At 53.8% G+C, this 19,172-nt stretch overlaps 4 protein-coding genes across 4 annotated transcripts; all 4 read right to left on the reverse strand.

Moving 5' to 3' along the window:
* Positions 1-7,279: 7,279 nt before the first annotated feature.
* On the reverse strand, positions 7,280-8,234 carry J4E85_004185 (uncharacterized protein; the record flags this gene model as incomplete). Its single annotated transcript, XM_051468446.1, has 3 exons — positions 7,280-7,878; positions 7,993-8,148; positions 8,195-8,234. 3 exons carry the CDS (start codon positions 8,232-8,234, stop codon positions 7,280-7,282), a joined length of 795 nt encoding a protein of 264 aa, XP_051328038.1.
* Positions 8,235-8,764: 530 nt separating this feature from the next.
* J4E85_004186 (uncharacterized protein) lies at positions 8,765-10,156 on the reverse strand (the record flags this gene model as incomplete). The annotated part of the gene is made up of 1 exon (XM_051468447.1): positions 8,765-10,156. The coding sequence occupies one exon, from the start codon at positions 10,154-10,156 to the stop codon at positions 8,765-8,767; it is 1,392 nt and encodes a 463-aa protein (XP_051328039.1).
* Positions 10,157-10,535: 379 nt separating this feature from the next.
* Positions 10,536-10,990, reverse strand: J4E85_004187 (uncharacterized protein; the record flags this gene model as incomplete). Its single annotated transcript, XM_051468448.1, has 2 exons — positions 10,536-10,733; positions 10,802-10,990. 2 exons carry the CDS (start codon positions 10,988-10,990, stop codon positions 10,536-10,538), a joined length of 387 nt encoding a protein of 128 aa, XP_051328040.1.
* Positions 10,991-11,743: 753 nt separating this feature from the next.
* Positions 11,744-18,840, reverse strand: ACC1 (acetyl-coenzyme-A carboxylase; the record flags this gene model as incomplete). The annotated part of the gene is made up of 5 exons (XM_051468449.1): positions 11,744-13,278; positions 13,328-18,189; positions 18,249-18,343; positions 18,402-18,572; positions 18,643-18,840. 5 exons carry the CDS (start codon positions 18,838-18,840, stop codon positions 11,744-11,746), a joined length of 6,861 nt encoding a protein of 2,286 aa, XP_051328041.1.
* Between the last annotated feature and the right edge of the window lie 332 nt (positions 18,841-19,172).

Genomic DNA, 19,172 nt, shown 5'->3' on the forward strand with positions numbered 1-19,172 from the left:
GGTGATGCCAGTTGGGGCCAATGAAGGACACACAAGCGTGTTTAGCACCACGTCTGTGGACTTGACAGGTGAGGGTTAAAGTTTGGTCTATATTCTCCGAGCGTGACAATGCAGGCTCTGGCCGGACGCAGGCCGAGCGCAGGAAACAAGAGACGCTCAGTCTACGCCGCAGATTTCGAGGCACGAGCCCGTCGGTGCTGGAGTCGCGCCATCTGCTGCAGACGCCATTGAGCGTCGGCCGGTGTCTCCACTGCTCGCATCGTCGCAGATCTCGCTGCTTCTGACTCGCCGCAGGCAGGCGCAGGGGTGCCAAATGCCTCTCGCCCATTTCGTCGCACCCTGCCCGTCGATTACCTCATCCGCCCTCCCACACACTGGATGCCGCAGCAACCTCACAGCGTGCCATCGCGGCGGTAGCCGCCTGTGGCCAAGCATTGGCCGACGCGGTCGTTGTGGTCTGGCGCCTCGCGGTCGGCCAGCAACCACAAGCAGTAGTTCATCGACACCAGCCTCGCCATAGGTCGCTACCGCCTACCCCCATCTCAAGCCTTGCGCCCGCCAGCAGCAAACCATAGTGGTAATTGCGTCGAGGCTAGCATCCAGCACACGCTACTAACTCTCGCTGCTGCTGGACCTGACTTGAACTCTCCCGGGCACCGGTGGCACGGTACCCTTATGGTTGCTTTTGCCGGAGATATCTGAATCGACAGAAGCAGCACAGCATCTAGGGCAAGTGGGGTAGGTGCAGCGCAGCAGCATCCAGGACATGGCCGCGGGTTGCACTTCAGTCGAGAGCGGAGTGTAATCCGACGTTATGAGGGCTGCGGTGCACCCCAGAGCCACGCTGACGGCGTGTATGTCACCCAGCACAAGGTACGATACCCGGCAGACAGCTGCCGCAGGACAGAACCAGGTCGGTGGCTGACCGTGGTGGACACTTGTGCAACGGAGCTTTTCCAGCATCCAGGAGCGGGAAGCCTTGGTGTCGTGACGGGGTACAGAAGCAGCTAGTGCTGCAGCAGCGAGCTTTGGGAAGGGAGAAAGAGGCGTTCGTCCGGTGGGACAGGAATAGCAGCTAGAGCGACGACGTAGGAGCGCGGGAGATGATGCACGGCGTTCGATTCTCCACCATGTGCCAGGCACGACTAATTGGGGAGCCGTCGCCTGCAGACCCTGAATCAGTTGGCGAGTAGTGCAGCAGCAGTATCTGCGAGACAGGTTGCGTGTGCCGTCTGGAGTCGGCGTGCTGTCTGCCAGTGCCTAATACACGCACGCAGCCGTCGCCGTGAGAGCTGGCTGTCGTGGTGGAGAGCCCCTCGCAGTGCGGGCGGATGACAGATGTCAGGCTCATGCAGACCTCTGACGGTGGCATCGTGTGAAGAGGTGCGACCTTGTCTGCGCCGCCATGATTGGCACAGGGATGACTGGCACCTTCCCGCTCTCGGGGTCGCGCCTGCCCGATTCGCTGATCGCTTCCCGCTAGCCGGCCGATCAGACCTCGCACCTGCGCCTGGACGCCAGCCCTCGACATTCAACATCCGCCGTCTCGCGTGCCGGGTCGCTGCCGTCAACTGAGACCTTCTCCACGCTGTCGCCGTCTGCGCTCGCCGTCTTGCAACTCGACGCGACACCACGGCAAATTCTGCGCTGCCCTAACTGCGTCTATCGAAATCTACGAAACTTTGTCGCGCCCCACCATCCCAATCCTTTCGCGTTGTGTTTCGCGCTTCCAAATTGACGTCGACGCTCGCAAGGCTCTAATCTTGCCTTTGCTGCGTCGTCATTGGGTTCGGCATCGCTGCCGAACTGCAGCGTTGCCATTATGCTTCGGCGCCACACCGACGAGATACCAACCTTGTGAACTGCTTGCACACCTGCATCGTCTGTCCTGACCGCTTGTCGGCTCGTGCCTGCTCCCACTATCTTGGCCGCTGTCCGCACTCACCATCCCGGCATGAGGGTAAACCTCCCGCTCGGGCTCGTATCGTTTTCGACCCCCTAGAGTGGTGGCCAGGGACGCTCGCACAAGGTCCGCTGCGCTTCCATCGCCGCAAGCCATCGTCACACGGCAGCAGTTGACCGCCTGACAGTCCGTCAACTTTGCTTCAGGCGGCTGCGGTTCGTTGTTGTGTCACCCACCGTCTCTGTGCTATGGCCCAGGGGGCTGTCAAACTGCTGCAGTGTAGCACCGCTTCGATACTAATAACTAGTACAGGGCGCCTTCCGATCTGGATCATCAGTCATATCAAATATGCCCTACATCCACAACTGTCTTTGCACCTTGTGTGGAGATGGCGCCGCCGCCCCTTGCTGGCGATCATCTAGGGCGGGGAAGCCCTTGCATTCCAGGTTGCGGTTCTGTCTTGATGAAATGCAGCTGCCGTGACTGGCGCCGTTGCACCAGACGGAAGCCACGAGCGCCATCTGCTGCGCGGACAGACCTCGAACCAGGTTTCCAAATACTCCACGCACGCTGTACCTCAACATTTGCGTCTTCAACAACCGAGACTACCAATCGAGCAGTCTACACGACAACCGCATGCTAGTGTTTGCCCGGCGCTCCATATTCAAAGGTACGTTGAGGCTCTTTGGATTTGGAAGACGACGAGACCTCGTCCGCGGCCTCCGAGACCGGTATCAATGCTTCCGATAGTTGCAACACTTGACGTCTTGTACTCGTTAATCATGGTGGCCTACTACGTCGCCTGATTATCATCATGCTCACCGCTCAATCGGCAATTGACGTGCAACCGGTCTGATTTGGTCTGAACAACCTCATCGGAAGAAAGAGATTGGAGCCCAGTAGCATGACGATAACTAAACAAGTGGGCGGGTGGCATTCGTAGCACCTGTACCAGGCTCGCCTCTCGCTATAGATACAGATCCGTGTCCGGAATCACGGAACTTCCATCCTCATACCAACGAATACTGTACCTGCAATTAATGTTTTGACTGTCCGTAGCGGACGGTAAGTCATGCAAAAGACTTGATTCAGAAAGAGGGGTCTGCACAAAACAGTTCCACAACACATGGTGGCGTGCATGCGTATCATGCCCCACTCTTCTTTCCGGTATACCAGCATCTTGCCCAGTGAACTGATGTTTTATCTTCAACAAACACTGCAGGTTCATTTACCCGGTATCTGGGTTTCCTTCAACAGCAGTGCGCACTTCTACTTGCAGGCCGAAGTGTTTTCAGGCAAAATGAGCAACATGTGCACTGCTGGCAGTCATCGACTAAGATCGTACTTGTTGAATCCACGCGCGTCCGGCTTCAGATGTGGAGAGATCTCTTAGTCCAATCGTCATTCTTCTAGCGTTGATATGTTGTATGGTGAATTTTTGTTTCAGGGAATGACGTTGCCATAGGTTGTGTAAGGGGTCCAAGGACAATACTTCCCCATTCTCCATAGCTTTAGATCGTTGCAGTATCCTAGATTTGCGCTAACAAGATGAAACGATAGGCAGCAGACACTTCAAGTCAAAGCTGTCAGCTATGCGGAAGCTGGACGCCTTGAAGCCAGAAGCGGTCGATCTGGAGAGTGTCAGACGCTCTTCTAGATGGCGCACTTGTCTCTCAATAGCATAGTGAAGGCTATCGCGATGCAAGTGCGTTGTTTTACCTGGCACTATCTCGCTGTGTACTGGTTTACTGCACGCTGCTATGGCTGTCATAATCTCAATACACTTTGGGGTTTTCAGCGAATCGGCATCGCTCCGCTGATGCTTAGTGTGTGTCGCCTTTATCTGTCCGAGGCTCAAAAGCATGATGCTAACCAGAAAAGCTACAGTTTAGGGGCGTCATCAAGATCCCACATTCCTGGCCCACTAGCTGAAGATACTATCGGAGACCCACGGACCTGGATCAGAGATCTCTTTGTAGATCGAAGCCCTACAATCTCGCTCCAACGTGCACTAGATACATCGCTAGAACTAACATCATCTTCCGCACGCGACAAGCGAACGCAGTCCTCAGCGGAATTGTCGCCGTGGAGTCTATCGGTCATGTTTGAACAATTTTAAAGGCACCGTCGTTGCTTGCATGGAAGGCTCTCGTTAATGGCAGCTTAGAGCTTCGCACTTGTTTCGCATTCGCGTTGGTATGCAAATTCGCAAGCATGGTAATCTAGGTAATGTCGGCTGTGAAATTTGTCACTTCCCCATGTTGAGCGGACAATTTCCCACTGTCTCTTACGCGCTAGGTGCACGTTCGCTTCCAGTCGAATGAGTTGTGACCTCGGCAGCTGACGGTTGCCAATTAGGCTTGGTTCCTGCATATGACTAAGCTGCGCGAGCCGCAGATCGTTGGCTCAGCCACCTTCGACCCTTCTTTTCCCAGCTGAGATCGGCTTCACCTGCCGTTCGCACACATCTGCTGGCACTCATGCTGCAAAATCAATATTTCGGACGGCCAGGGTAGGCGATGCGACCGCTACGACTTGCCCTGGCTGCAGGACAGCATGACGCAGTCGTGTAGTACCTCCAGAAATCGACGGGTTCGCATTCACTCCCACATCACTATTCAACATCACTATTCAACACTACAAAGTGACATCTTGACAGCTCCCGTCGAGCTGGATCATCTACTTCCCGTCAACTAATGCTGCCAAGCGTAGTCGGCTCGGAGAACATCGCTCGTGGTCATATACGCGGATTAGCATGCGAAAGAGAACCCGGGACAATCAAGATCTCTTGGCACGGGAACAAGAGTCTAACGCCGATCCGGCGTGCGGTTACCATCAGCCGCAGTCGGTGCTGATCCTGATCGTCCGTCTCCTGGGAGAGCGCCCCACAGAAGTCGTTGACAACTCGGTAGACAGTAGACACAGCCACAATCCCGCCAGGCATCCCTTCTGCAGTTCCATCGCGTACCCGAAGATCAAGCACTGAGCAGAATTTTCGCTACGAGTATTGCGGACCTGTTTTACGCGAGAAAACTACAGCATGCGGCGCAGACTAACGACGATGGCCTACTGCATTTGGACCTGCGTGACAGCGCACCTGCATCCATCATCTGGGACTCTGTCCCCACCGTCACCGGCCGGTGAGCTCTACGCTTGTTATCCTCTAACCACAAGCTCCAGGGGTGCACGAGATATCACTACTATATCTTGTTGGTGCATGATGGCTGCAATTTGTGTGTAAGTTGTGCGCATGGTACCGTCGTCTCTCTATTCCAGACCTGGCCAGCCTCGAAGCACTGGCTCGGGATGTAAGGATGATCGGTGCCGTCTCCGTTTCGCAACCAAATTACCTGCAGTGGCTTCAACGCTAACACGTGGCTCTTTCGGAACACCTTCGCGGAATGATGTGATAGCGGGAAATGGTGTCGTTAGCACAGGGTTCCGACAGGCTCCGTTTCGGGGCATTTACTCACACCTTGGTACGTCAGATGTGTCGAAACGGATCACTAGGTGCTCTAACGCCAACCTTAATTCCAGCCAGGCCTGGCAGGACCTACCTCTCCCGGTCACAAGGTAGACCCCCGCTGCACTTCAAACATCTCGAACAACGACAATCGTTGTAGATGAGGAACCTTACTATCGACTCTCCTTTACTGTGCAGGTGTCGACAGCGTATCCTAGATTTCTAGGGAGAGAGAGCGTCTGCAACCACAAATGACGAACTGCAACCACGATCTCGTGAGAAATGACGTCAGGCCTCCATACGAGTATACGAGATCGAAACCATGCTCTTCATCGAGGGGAGATCTCAGCGCAACGTCCCCCGCCGTCACTGTCAACGGGTCTCGGAAACCTCGCCTATCGCGGTACATCAGAACTGAAAATCCGCAATGTAACTGTGTATCCTGTTGCATGCCGCAAAAGCGTAAACACCGGGCTGAGCAGAAACGCTCATTGCTCCGGCGCACCTCATTCGTGCGCCTCGCTCAAAAAGAACCCACCACCAATCCACATCGCCACCCCCGGCCGACAGCGTACTGACAGCATGCGATGGCGGAGTTGCGCGATACATTGCAAGGTTTTAGGCGTGAAATCTGTCGCTCTTTTTTTGCTTCTCCCGTACCGTTGGCTGTGCAGTGTAGATCAAGAGTTGCTTCTCTGTCTTCCTGGGCACGCGAGTCCGGCCAAGCCTGGCGGAGATGCCTCCGCAACGCCTCGGTACAAAGAAAGGGAGAGCTTTTAGGTAAAGGCGTTCAGCTGCGTATAGGTGCTGTACCTAAGGCGCATGCGTTCAGGCGAGCATCGCCGGCTGAGGGTGTGGTGCTCTACTTTCAAGTCCAGAGCCACCTTTCTTGCTTCCTTTTTCGATCTCTAGGTGGTGATCTCTTCGACTGCATCTCCGGCGTCGTTTGCAGAGGGGGCTGTGTGCATGATCCAAACTCCACGAGTTTGGAATGCCACTATTCGCAACTATGCATGACTGCATTAGAACAACACTTGACGTCGTTCGATGAGTAAACGTCTCAGGCGGGTACAGTGCCCGCACGTGATTGACTGGTTCCACGGGTTAGTGCGACTTGTATATTAGCGCGATTGATTTGTTTCAGAGATGTGATATCGATTCTTTAATGAGTGTACATCCGGAGCGGAAAGCCATTCGTTCACCCCGGGCCTTCTCTCGCGGCCCAAGTCTCGATGCACTAGTTTAGCCATAGCTCTTGGTAGCGTTAAGTACCTTTTCTAATCATCTGTGAAGAAACTCTGGATTCTGGAATCAATATTGCTTGTAAAGACGATCGTGATGATGAGTCTAGCTACAGGCCGAGGCTCGTATTGTGTGACTTGTACGTATCTTTTACACTGTTAATTTTGAAAGAGAGCAATCTAGCCTCTGCAATAGCATCGCTTGGCCTACGTGCAGCTTCTCGGCCTTGAATCGATGCATGATCATGAATGTATGTGTAATAATGATATGAGAATGACTTCAGAGCTTAACAGATCATTTCTCAGATACTAATGAAGACCGTTGTTGACATGCGTCGGACATGGAGCAGCACCTGTAAATGCGTGCTAGTCCCATCGTAGGAACACCTGTGTACACATTATTGTTGGATGTATTGTGCCGGATACATCTGCCCAGGCATGCAGTATACGCATCCGTGTATCAGCCTAAACAGAACACGAGAGAGCACAACGCGATTTCTTGAGATACGAGAAAGGACCGAAGAGTCGACGTTGACTTTAACCGTTATCTGTACAGTATCAATATATCCTTGTATCCTCCAGTCTTTCCTATCAAGAAGCCCACGTGCCCAGCGCCATCTCCGTAGCCCCTAATCCTCGAACCCATCTTCGTTCTCGAAGCCTTTGTACTCATCAATCTGTGCGTTCAGAGATGGCTCGGAGGAGTTTGATCCACTGTCGGACGTCAGGAAAGTTGTGCGGACCCATGGGAGACTCCGTCAGTACAACACCTTCGCAAAGCCAATTACCCCTCGAAATATCCTTGGCTGGCTTCGTATTTGCAAACAGATTTGCGACTTTGTCTAATGCAACCTCGCCCTCAGCTCGCGAGCCTAACCAAGGTCGAAGCCGAAGACACATCAGACTAGTCGCTACTAGTAAGTAAAGATAGCCGTAAAGGTTTGCGATTAATCGAATCTGCTTCATCTCGTCAGATTTCTCAATGTTGTCCTTTGGAAGCGGAATCGGGGGCCCGTTGAACATCTGGTCTCGTAAGCTCATACCCCAGTCATCCAGATCGGTCTCCAATAGCTCGGGAAATATCTGTGCCAGACCAGCTAACATTGACGTCTTGTACGATACGGCCTTGTATTTAATGCCTCTGATTGGTCCATGAGCCAAGTACTCATGAAGTCCGTCGGGCTTGAACAGGTGCGGAACATGCCAGACCAAGACGTCTCCATCCAGCTGGTGTGTGTCCATGATTGCGACGTGGGGACCGTATTCTTCTTCTATGGATCCAGCATAGCAGAGAGCTAGGTGAAGTGACCCCGTTCATGAGCTAAATTCGGAGGTGAAAACAGATTCGGTGTCGTAATGGTCTTGCACCATTTTGTAAAGCTCACTTTCAGGCTTGTCGTAGAATCCGCTTCCAGAGGCTTTCTTCATGAAGCCGTGCGGAATGATCTCCTTGACACTGTTAGTTGCGTGTTCTGATCCTCCACCGCTGTTGCTGCTCCAAGTACGAAATAAGAATTGAGGGATATGGTTCTTGCGGAGATCTGTGAGAGTTAGCCAAGAGCGTGATGTGAGAGCAGGGTGGAGTACCTTCGAAATATGCCTTGCGGTCACCCGTAATTGGCTCCATGTTGCTTGCGTCCAGCATGATCACCTAGGTATAGTCAGTGTCGATGTCGTGGTTGAGGCAGAAAGCTCTTTGAGGATAGGTATTGGATGATAGAAGATTGAGGAATTTTTGGATACGGTTATAAGTGTGAGAGCAGTTTTTCTAGATAATTACGATTTTGATTGCTCTTATTGTCCTTGCGACACAATAGCAAAAGACGGGAGGTTTCGATTTTCAAGTAAGTGAGGTGAAGGCGACAGCCCATCCTCCAGTCACCAAGAGTTATCCGCCTAAGTACTAGGCAATGACTCTCTTTGCGACAGCAACTTCGACACAGACTCCGGCGGCATTGAAAGATGTTAGGGGTTCTTGTACTGATTGGTAGTATTAAGCAGCTTAGCTCACGCTGAAAACATTGTCATTCGTTGTCTATAATACTATCTCATGTATTGAACAACAAAGCCTCCAGTGGCCGCAAGAAACACTACCTATGCTCTGAATATACATCCCCTAGTCTCCAGCAGCGCAAGTAGTATATCCAGAAGGTCGCCTCACTCTTTGCAGCAAGCCTCAAGACAGACTAAACGTACTTTCTCGAAGTGCACGGATATGCCTGCCTCCAGCAGCCGACCAAAAATCTCCACTCCAGCCTCTTTGTAGTCCTTTACTCGCTGCTTCGGGTCGTTGTCGAAGTCGAGAGATATTCTTTTCAAGCTACGCAGCTTGCTGCGGTCATCCAGAACTCCGGAGATCCACTCTATCACAGCGGTAGTCGGATCAGCTACATTAAGGTACTCTACATTCGGCGGCAGCGCCTCGAACGGATGGAGAGGGGAACACTCGTAGGGGGTTGAGTTGATGAGAATACTTTGCGGAATGGATAGGCGCTTTATTAAAGTGAAACGTTGCAACGATCGTGATGGTCGGAGGTAGTCGATCTGTTTAGAATCTCCGGTGTCAGAGCACTTTAGCTCCAGCTCTTCCAGAAGATGTGAGGCAGGGATCAGCGGATCGATAATGATGGAAGACGTAAATCCTTGCTTAGGGTAGCATATGCGTTCTTCTGTCGGGATGCCGGGATCATAAGAGCTATAATAAGCCCGAATACCATCATACATGTTGCCATCTTTTTTTCTCCAATTGGTAAAACACAAGCGCAAAGACCTCAGGGCGGGGAGCCGTTGGAAGAAAGGCGATAGGTCTTGTGTATCCGCTGGCTGATATTCGTAAAGTGTTGGGCGCCGTAGTGTCAAGGTAGTGATACCATGAAATAGGATGACTGGTTCTTTGTCCCATGCTACGAGCTCTGTACAATCAAGCTCCAGGTGTAGCAGCTTTGGAAAGGTAGACCAAGACCTGTTCATTTCACCCCAAGCGCCAGATAGCCTTCGGAGCTGTGGAAGAAGCAGAAGATCAGGAGCAGTAACATCATGCGCTTCGGCTATGCCAGGGAACGTCAGACTCAGGCTTGGTGGCGTCATGAAATCCTCGTTATCTCCAGAGCAGAACGTGAGAGTCTGCAGCTGATCTGTCAACACCAGCAGTAGGCCAATGCAAGCATAAAGATTGCCATATTTGACGAAGCTAACCCACTTCATCTGATCGATGGGCCAAGATTGTGTCGACTTTATTGCGTGTGTGACGACCTGGTCCCAGCACTCCTCATAGATTATAGCTAATCTGTAAATTGGCTGAACACCACAATATCCCGTTATTTGCAAAGAGCGGACCTTCTTAGCGAGATCTGGCCGTTGTACTAGGGTTCTGAGGAGTTCCAGAAGAGACTGGGAATACTTCCTCAGACTGATGGAAGTGTGGAGAGCTTCTTGCGCGATGTCGCGGAACTCGCGTGCAGTTAGGGCTAGGTCTTTAAGATCGGGTGGCTGAAGGCGCAGCGCGATATCAAGCAGGAGCTCGTCCGGTAGGTTCTCAAGCTCGGCCATGATCGCACTCTGAGATGGAGGTATCGACTAGAACTGGGTGTATGGTCGTGGCAAGTTGGAGATAAAATGAGGATGTCAGCTTGATAGCATTGAAAGCTAAATGTTGGGTAGGCGGGAAAGTAGATTTCTAACATTAGCTTCGTTAAATAATCGTGTGGAAGTCAGACTTTGGTTCTACCCAGCCAATACCACGGTACTCTGATGAGTTACGCAATGGCCCGTAGACGAGGAGCCAGTCATCATTTCCGCAACGCCAACAACACCCACGAAGGAACGGCGTAGGATCCGAAGATGATTCAAAAAGTCGCATTCTGCTGCGATGGTAGATTGTGACGTTTTACATTTTTCCTGGTTTAGCACGCCGGCCGCCTATCTCAATTTAAGCATCAGTACCCTGGAACATGTTGCCCACGCTCGTCTCAGACTTAACAGCATCCTCATGATAATGCGAACCCGCCGAGGTAACCGTAGTGTCCAACTCCTCAAGACGCCTCAAATCCATAGGCGCAGCCAAAAGCGGAATGACGTAAGGATCGAAAGTCTTCCAGTATGGGTTGTTGAGGTGGTACTGCTGGGACTGCGGCGGACGTTAGTATGCTGCTGTTCCGGTAATCTTCAATGCAATCATCGATGTATGGAACTCACAGATTCCTTCAAATACCGCTCAACAATAGTAAACTTCCTCTTATCCACCGTATCCTGCATAACGAACCAACTCAGCGTCTCCTTATCCTTGCTGTACACCTGACTCGCTTCCACCAGCTTAGCACTGAGCTTGCTGATGCTCTCCTGGTCTTCCTTAGCGAGGAGGTGGACGACGATTGTGTAGACCATTTTGGGTGTTGCTGTCTTCTCTTTCGGGTGTAGTCTGCTGTTCAAGCTTTTCGGCTCGCTTGTAAAACGACGTCGCGTATGTAATGAGTATGCGTATGTATGTGTAGGAAAAGGGAGGAAGAAAGTAATCAAGACAATTGATGGAGTTTCAACCCACGAAGGAAATTTCTTGGTGATGCTGTTTTTGCGGCCTAGTGACGTATCACCGCGACGGAACCCCGCAGCTGAAAGTGGAGTTCGGCCGATCTGCATGCCTTCCTTCCCACGCTACAAGCATCACCAAGGAACGGGAAGGAGCGCGCAGCCGCAACATCCCCAAAAAGCAAGAGAAGGAGCACAATGAGTGTCTTCGTAGGCGCAGGATGTAAGGCCGACGATAACGCGTAGCCACGTGGGGACGTGGGAACGCGGGATGCAACCAGCACGATAAGCACATTAAGCACATTAAGCACAGCAACCAAGATTTTTTTTGAACTTGAAGATCAATTACACATCTGAACAACGAGAAAGAACAAGAAAGGAAGTGCCTCCCAACACCCCGCCCTGTTCTTCCTCATCTATGTAGTAACTAAACTGATAAGCTAAAGAAGGGGGGAATTTGCGAAAAGACAACGCAGTCGCACCGTAGCAACGCTAAAGTTACACCATCATCACCATATTCCCAATTCCACCCAGAAAATTGAAATAAACACCACCCCATATGCTATGCCATGCCGTTAAAGCGAATGATAATCGAAAACATGGGTACTACTACTATGCCCTGCTGAGCATCTTGAGCACCTCCTCCTTCTCGCTCGTGGGCAGGGTGCTGAGCAAGCTCATGACACCCTTGAGGCCGCCCTCGCGGTCCTTGCGCATGAGCTGTGCGATTTCGAGCGCGATGCCGTCGGTCTTGAGTTGCTCGATCTTGTCGCTGACGAGCGGCCTGTTCTCCTCGTACCAGGTTGCTACGGCCATGTCGTCTTGTTCCCAGTTGGGGATGTTGGACAGGTGCTTCAACATCTCGAAGCCACGGCTGCGGGTGAGCGGGTTGGCCATGGGGTTGTCGTGTGTAGGCGAGGCGGCAGCGGCGAACTTCTTGAGGATGTACTCCTCGTTGAGACGGCGGCGAAGGCGCCAGTAGAAGAAGCGGCGAGCGTTTTGCCAGCGAAGGGCTTGTCGGATGACACCCTTGGCCTGCATGCGACCGGAGCGGTCGTGCAGATCGGCGAACTGGAGGGCAATTTGACCGTAGACAGGTAGAAGCTTCTTCTCGCGCTCGGTCATTTGGGCCTTGATTTCGCTGAGCTCGGACTCTGGTGTTGCCTTGTCGTTCAGCTTGCGCTTGAGAGCACCGTAGGTAGGGTCGTTGCGGGCCATAGTGTCGAGTTGACGTTCCCGACGGTACTTGATACCGACGATACCTTCGGGTTCGAGCACACCACCACGCGAGTCCTCGTCGGCGTACATCTCCATGAATTGAGGGTTGATAGTGGGATCAACAACGACCCAAGATCCACCACGGAGCTCGCCGTAAGGAGGAATGTAGACGAAGATGGGCTGTTCGAACTTGACGAGAGCGTCGACAATGTAAGAACCGTACTTGAGGACCTCATTGTACATGTCGCGCTGACCACCGGAGAAACCACGCCAGTTGGCAAGAATCATCAAAGGCAGTTGCTCACCGTTGTTGAAGTCCTTGATAGCCTGAGCAGTCTTGAAGGCGGAGTTGGGGTACCAGACACCACCAGCCTCGGATGTGACCTGTTCGATGGAGTCAGGGTTGGCGGGATCAGCAGGTGTAACGTTCTCGACCGAGCGTGTCTCAACCCCGATGACACCAATAGGAATGCCACCGAGGCGAGCACGACCGACCACAACCGTCTTAGCCCAACCACCAAGAGTCTCAACGAACGAACCGCGATCGAAGAGACCAGACTGGAAACCGTCTTCGTCCTCCTTTCCGGCGATGAGATGCCTGACATCGTAGGCTGACTTGCCAGGTGGGTAGTAGGTGATGTCGCGGTCCCAGTTGTCGGCAGATGGCGAGATAGGGACGGGGCTGCCCTTCTTGTCGGGTACGTATGACAGCCACTGGACGATCTTAGAGACACCCTCGAAGTCATCATCGGCAGTCGAGTGCGAGACACCGTTCCTATACATGATTTGGGTACCACCAAGCTGGAGGTTAGAGGTGTAAACTTCACGACCGAGCAGCTTGTTGATGGCCTGTGCACCAGTGAGGATGATTGGCTGTCCTTCAATCTGGATGGCACGCTGACCAAGGCGGACGAGGTAAGCACCGATACCTATGTAGCGTTAGTAAACGAATTTGGACATTGTGCAGGGAATACATACCAACTGAGCGGCAAGTCACCAAAGTGATGGTGAAAATGTCCTCGTAAGCCCTCGATGTCTCACCGGCGATAAGACCGGAGCCACGGAGCGATTCAACACCAAGACCATCCTCAGCACCAATAACAGTAGTGATCTTGTAGCGGTTCTCGCCATCGACCTCAACCTTCTCGCAGATGACATCATTGCGCTTGCCATCAACAAAGTGCTCGTACTTCTCAGGTGTCAGGTAGAGGTAGTCGAAACCAGCCTCGGGCTTGTCGGCGTCCTTCCATGCAACAGAGAAGTGAGGAATGAGCTCCTCAGCAAGACCGATACGAGCACCAGAGTTAGCAGAAAGGTAGATTCGCGGGATGCCAAGCTTTCGTGCAAGCTCAGAGCACTTGTGGAAGAAGTTGTCTTCCGCTGGACCGAAGGAACCGATCTTGAAGGTGATGTCGTTGGCGATGATGATGAAGCGACGGCCACGGGGGTATTCAGGTGTCTTTGCGGTGACCATCCATCCGACCATACCAATGGTGTTGTGGCCAGGGTCACGGTTGACCTCAGCCAAGTTGTCAGTGTCGTCAAGCACCAACTCGTAGTACTCGAGGCACTCTCCCTTCGCTGGCTGCCTGTCCCGGAGGAACGAGTGCTTCTTGATAGCCTCGATCCAGCTGTTCTCGGTCGCCTGGCGGAAGAGCTCAGGGAAGTCGTACACGTACTGAGTACCCATGAGATGAGCCTTGTACCTCTTGGGCTGCAGCGCTCCCTTGGTTGGGTAAGGAGTCGAGACAGGCTGGAGGTGAAGAGCACCAATCTTGGTGGTTCCACCAATGCTGTGGAAGAGCCACTTGCCGGCCTTCTCGGACTTGCGCTCGGCGTACATCTCAACCTGGATAACGTATCCGGAGGTGTTGGTGATGATGACACGAAGAGGGTAGGGGATGCCAGTCGCAGGGTCGGTAACAATGATGCGAATCTCAGCGCCAGTGACACGGAGACGCCAGAGACGTCGACCAAAGCGCTCCAAGAAACCACCAATAGCCTCCTCGACCTCGGTTGGGTTAAGAGGGAAGACGTGCGAGAAGTTGATGAAGATGTGGTTCATGTCAGCCTGCGAAGTACCAACAATCTCCAAAGCATCCAAAATGTCAGTCATCAACCTGTCGGTCTCAGACACCATGTACTCGGCAGTGGGGATCTCCTCGCGAAGACGGCCAGATCGGACGACAGCCCTTAAGAAGTAGCGCTTGTCGCTCTCAGCGCCCTTGCCAACAGCCTCGTAGATGTGGATGTTGCGGTTCTCAGTGAAGACGGGCTTGATGTCGAACTTGGAAAGTCTGCCAAGCTCAAGCTGGAAGGCAAGAGCAGGCTCTACGTGACGGATACTAGCGTCTTCCTCGTATGTGGGTCCGCGGAAAGTGTAGTAGCCGGGGTAGGTTCCGTCCTTGTGACCGCAGATGAATGAGATGCGGCGGATACGGCGGGACAGAAGCTCTTGCTTGAAGTCGTCGACAATGGGCAGGATGCGCTCGAGGATCTCCTTATCATCACTGCCTTCAATGTCGCGGACAGCAATGTTCAGAACACCAGTAAGCTCGTCAGTGTGCTTGGGCTCGTTTACTCCAGTAGTAGGAGTGCGCTTCAGGGTAAGACCCTCCCTCAGGCCGATGCCACCCTTCTTCTCCTTGCCGAGATTGGGGAAGATGTCGAGCGCCTTGCTGATGAGCTCGTCCGCGTCATCGAGGTACTCAACTGGAACGACGACACCCTTCCTGGTAGGCTCGCCCTCGAATCGGTTTTGCCAAGCAGTCATGTCGCTGAGTGACTGAATGCGAGGAGGACGCTCAAATCCTGGTGTGCTGGGAGTACCGGGCTCAGAAGGCTCAACAGCGAGACCGTATTCAGCCTCGCCAACCTTGCGCAGGATGAAGTCCCAGGAAAGGAAGCATTGCTGCTCGCCCTCGTTGTGGTAGTTGATGTTCTGGAGTTGGTACGCGCGGTAAGCTCGGCGAGTGTATACCTCAAGCGCAGCAAGAGCGACATATGGGTCTGAGTGAACGAAGAATTGAGTCAGAACGTCGAACACAGTGTACCTGGAGTCAACAACCTCCTTGATGACTTCAAAGTTGGGCTCACGGTGGTCCCAACCGCTCTCGCCGTAACGGGACTCAACGACGGAAGAGCGCAAGATGTGCTCCATCTGCGAAGTACGCTCCTCAAGCGAAGGCATAGCGCACTGGATGAGCACCTCACGTGCCTTGAGGGAGACCTTGGCTGTCTGCCTCGACTCAAGCTCGGTGAGCTTCTTGAGGGTGTCCTTGAAGTACTTGGCAATGTTGCCGACACCGGGCTTGTTGGGTCGGTAGAAGTCCAGAATGGCAAGGACAAGGTTATTCTTCGCGCCAACCTTGGCGTGAGAGAGAACAGTCTGTACGACACTCATGATGTTGTCGCGGTTCTCGTCACGGAGCTTGAGGATGACTTCCTCATCACGCGACGTGCGAGACGAGAAAAGCGACTCAACAGACCAGTACATCTCCAAGAGCTTGATCATGACACTGTACTCGTGCGCCTTGAGGCCCTCAGAGTAGCGGGTAATGACATCGGAAAGAGGCTCCAATGCGGCCTTCAGAAGCGCAACATCACCCTTGGCCACGTTCTCCTCAACGAACTTCTGGAAAGCTTTGTTGAGGGCCTTGCCAGGGAACTCGAGGTTGCGGCTGTGCGCCTTCTCAACGATCTGCGAGAAGGTGGCATCAAGCTTCTGGGGCATACGCGCATGGAGAGCGGAGGCCTGGGCGTTCCACTCGCCGTATGGCAGCTCAGGGTCGCGGAGGACATCGACCAGCTCCTTGAGAGTGCTCTGCATGATGACCTGGTTGTCGAAACCCTGGAAGATGTTTTGCAGGATGTAGTACAGGTAGACGAATCGCTGCGGTGGCTTGGCTCCTGGCACCTGAGGGGCACCTAGCTCGGGAAGCTGACCGGTGAAGTTCTGGGCCGACTTGACCTTGGAAGGGTCATCCAGAGCTAGGACACCGAGAATGTCACCAGCCTCAAGAACGGCTCCTGGCTGCTTGATGAGGTTGACCATACCAGCCTCCTGGGCGATGAGAGGCATGTACATCTTCATGACCTCAACCTCAGCGAAAGGCTGGCCCTGGCCAACGTGCTCTCCGTTCTCAACGAGGAACCTGACGAGCTTACCGGGCGATGGTGTGCGCAGCTGGGTGGGGTCGTTCTCCTGCTCGAGAAGGCAGGTCTTGCCGTCAACGGAGAGACGGGTGGCGCCGACCTCCTCCTTCCAGTAGACGTTGTGAGACTTTCCGCTTAGCAGAATCAAGAGACCGCCATCAGCAAGTGCCCTGACGCCGACTGAGCATTTTGTGCCGTTGACGAACAAAGTGAAGCTGTCAATGGTGGATTTAGTCGCAGTGAACTTGTAACGGTAGCCCTCGTAGATGAAGTCGACAGGGAAGACCGTCTTCAAGACGTCCTTGGAGGGCACCTGACCCTTCTCCAAGCTGGTCTTGTACTCGTTGACGCACGCTTCACTTGCGACATGTGCCTTGGTAACGGCACCGCAAATGACTGCGATCATGGTGTCAGGACGCTCAGCAGTCAGCTTCTTGGAGATGAGCTCGTCGAGCCAGCCAGTGGTAATGGTGTTGTCCTCGAAAGCAGGAGTCTCAAGCAGCTTGATGAGATACTCGACAGTCGTGCGGAAGTCACCACGAATGCTCAATTCCTTGAGCGCAACAACCATATGCTTCCGCGAGGCCTGTCGGTTCTCGCCATAAGCGAAGATGTGACCGAATTGCGAGTCGGAGAAGCTGTGGATACCACCAGCGGAGCTGACGGAGAAGTAACCCCAGACGTTGGAGCTACTCCTGAAGTTGAGGTCGTGGATAGTACCACCGGAAGGCTTGAAGCCCTCGTCAGGATCCTCGGAGGTGATACGGCAAGCCGTGCAGTGGCCCTTGGGAGTGGGGCGACGCTGGCTCTTGGCACTGCCTTCGCTGGAGAAGTCAAAGTCGATGGTAGAGCTGGCGTGCGGGTCGGCACCGTACAGGAGACGGATGTCACGAACACGGTGCAATGGGAGACCCATGGCAATTTGGAGCTGGGCGGCTGGGAGGTTCACGCCCGTTACCATTTCCGTGGTAGGATGCTCGACCTGGAGACGGGGGTTCAGCTCGAGGAAGTAGAACTTGTCATCCGAGTGCGAATAGAGGTACTCGACGGTACCTGCAGAGACGTATCCGACGAGGCGTCCGAGCGAGACGGCAGCCTTCTCCATCTCCTGGAAGGTCTTTGAGCCAGCAACTGTTACCGGTGCCTCCTCAATGATCTTCTGGTGACGTCGCTGCACCGAACAGTCACGTCCGAACAGGGAGATGTTGTTGCCGTACTGGTCAGCCAGCAGCTGGACTTCCAAGTGGCGTGCGCTGCCCGCAAGCTTCATGATGAAGATGGGAGATCCGGGGATTTCAGAGGCAGCCGCCTTGTACAGCTGCTCAAAGTCCTCCTCGCGCTCGACCTTCCGGATACCCTTGCCGCCACCGCCCTCCGAGGCCTTGACCATGACGGGGAAGCCAATGGCCTTGGCCTTCTCCAGACCCTCTTCCCATGACTTTGTGCAGCCCTTGTCGTAGACGTGGTCCTCGACCGTGACGATGCCGTGCTGGTCGACCTGGACCTCGTCGACGCCGGTTCCCGACCAGGGGATACACGGCACCTTGGCGTGTTGTGCGACGATTGTGGACGAGATCTTGTCACCGAGCGAGCGCATGGCAGACCCGGGAGGGCCGATGAAGACAATCTTCTTGGGCGAGGCGGCGAGCGATTCGGGCAGCTTGGGGTTCTCCGAGGCGTGTCCCCTAGACGCAAAAAGTCAGCCATGAGCCCTCATCCGACATTCGTTGGGCTGTATACGCACCATCCGGCCCAGACGGCGTGCACGTTCATGCGCTCGGCCACATCGACAATTAGCTCGACGTTGGCGTAGTTGTTGTTGTTGGTACCGCCGGGTACCTGCATAGTCGCCGTTAGCCACGCATCGCTCGTCGCCGCTGTCTGGGGGAGCACGTACCTCGACGTATTGGTCTGCCATGCGGATGTACTCAGCGTTGGCCTGCAGATCCTCGGGCGTCGCCATGACGGTGAACTGGATTGCCCGCTCATCGCCGAATGTCTCGTACGCCCATTTCCGCACCGAGCGGATTTCCTTGACTGCGGCGATACCGTTGTTTGCAATGAGCACCTGCGGGGAAGCCACTGGTCAGCGCGTGCGTTCTCAACACCACCACTTTCCTCTGCAGAGTTTCGCTCACATTGGTAATGACCGTGTGTCCGTCGTGCGCCGCCACAAAGTCCTTGACTTTGCCCGGCGACGCTACCTTGAGGTTGTTCCCGCCGATGAAGTGCGGAGCAAGATCGAACTTGGCGGCGTAGGAGCTCGGGGCGCCATTAGCATCCCCGTTGACTCCGTTCTGTGCAGCTCCGGCCATGATGTGTGAAGGCAATCCCATGCACCGAGGAATTGGGATGTGGGGAGGAAGGAGCGAAGGCGAAGTTGGGTTGCGGTTCGGTGAGGGTCCGGTCAATTTTCCACTGGTAAGGGCAAGCTGGAGCTCGGCCTCTAGTGTCGAATGTAGATCTGATTGACCCGAAAACGACGATGCTCTGCAATCGACGTGTGCGTCTCTAACGATTCTGTCGGTGGGAGGGCCCGAGCAGACTATTAGTAGAGGACAGTCGTAGTGTCGGTGTGGAAGAGCCCAAAAGCAATCTTCAATGCCAGGAATTCTATGCGGCGCCGGGAGGAAGCACCAACAACGAACGCGTGGAGTTGAGCGAAAGA

This window comes from Alternaria conjuncta, assembly GCF_024043145.1.
Source record: "Alternaria conjuncta strain BMP 0040 chromosome Unknown scaffold_5, whole genome shotgun sequence".
In the NCBI taxonomy this organism is placed as follows: Eukaryota; Fungi; Ascomycota; class Dothideomycetes; order Pleosporales; family Pleosporaceae; genus Alternaria; species Alternaria conjuncta.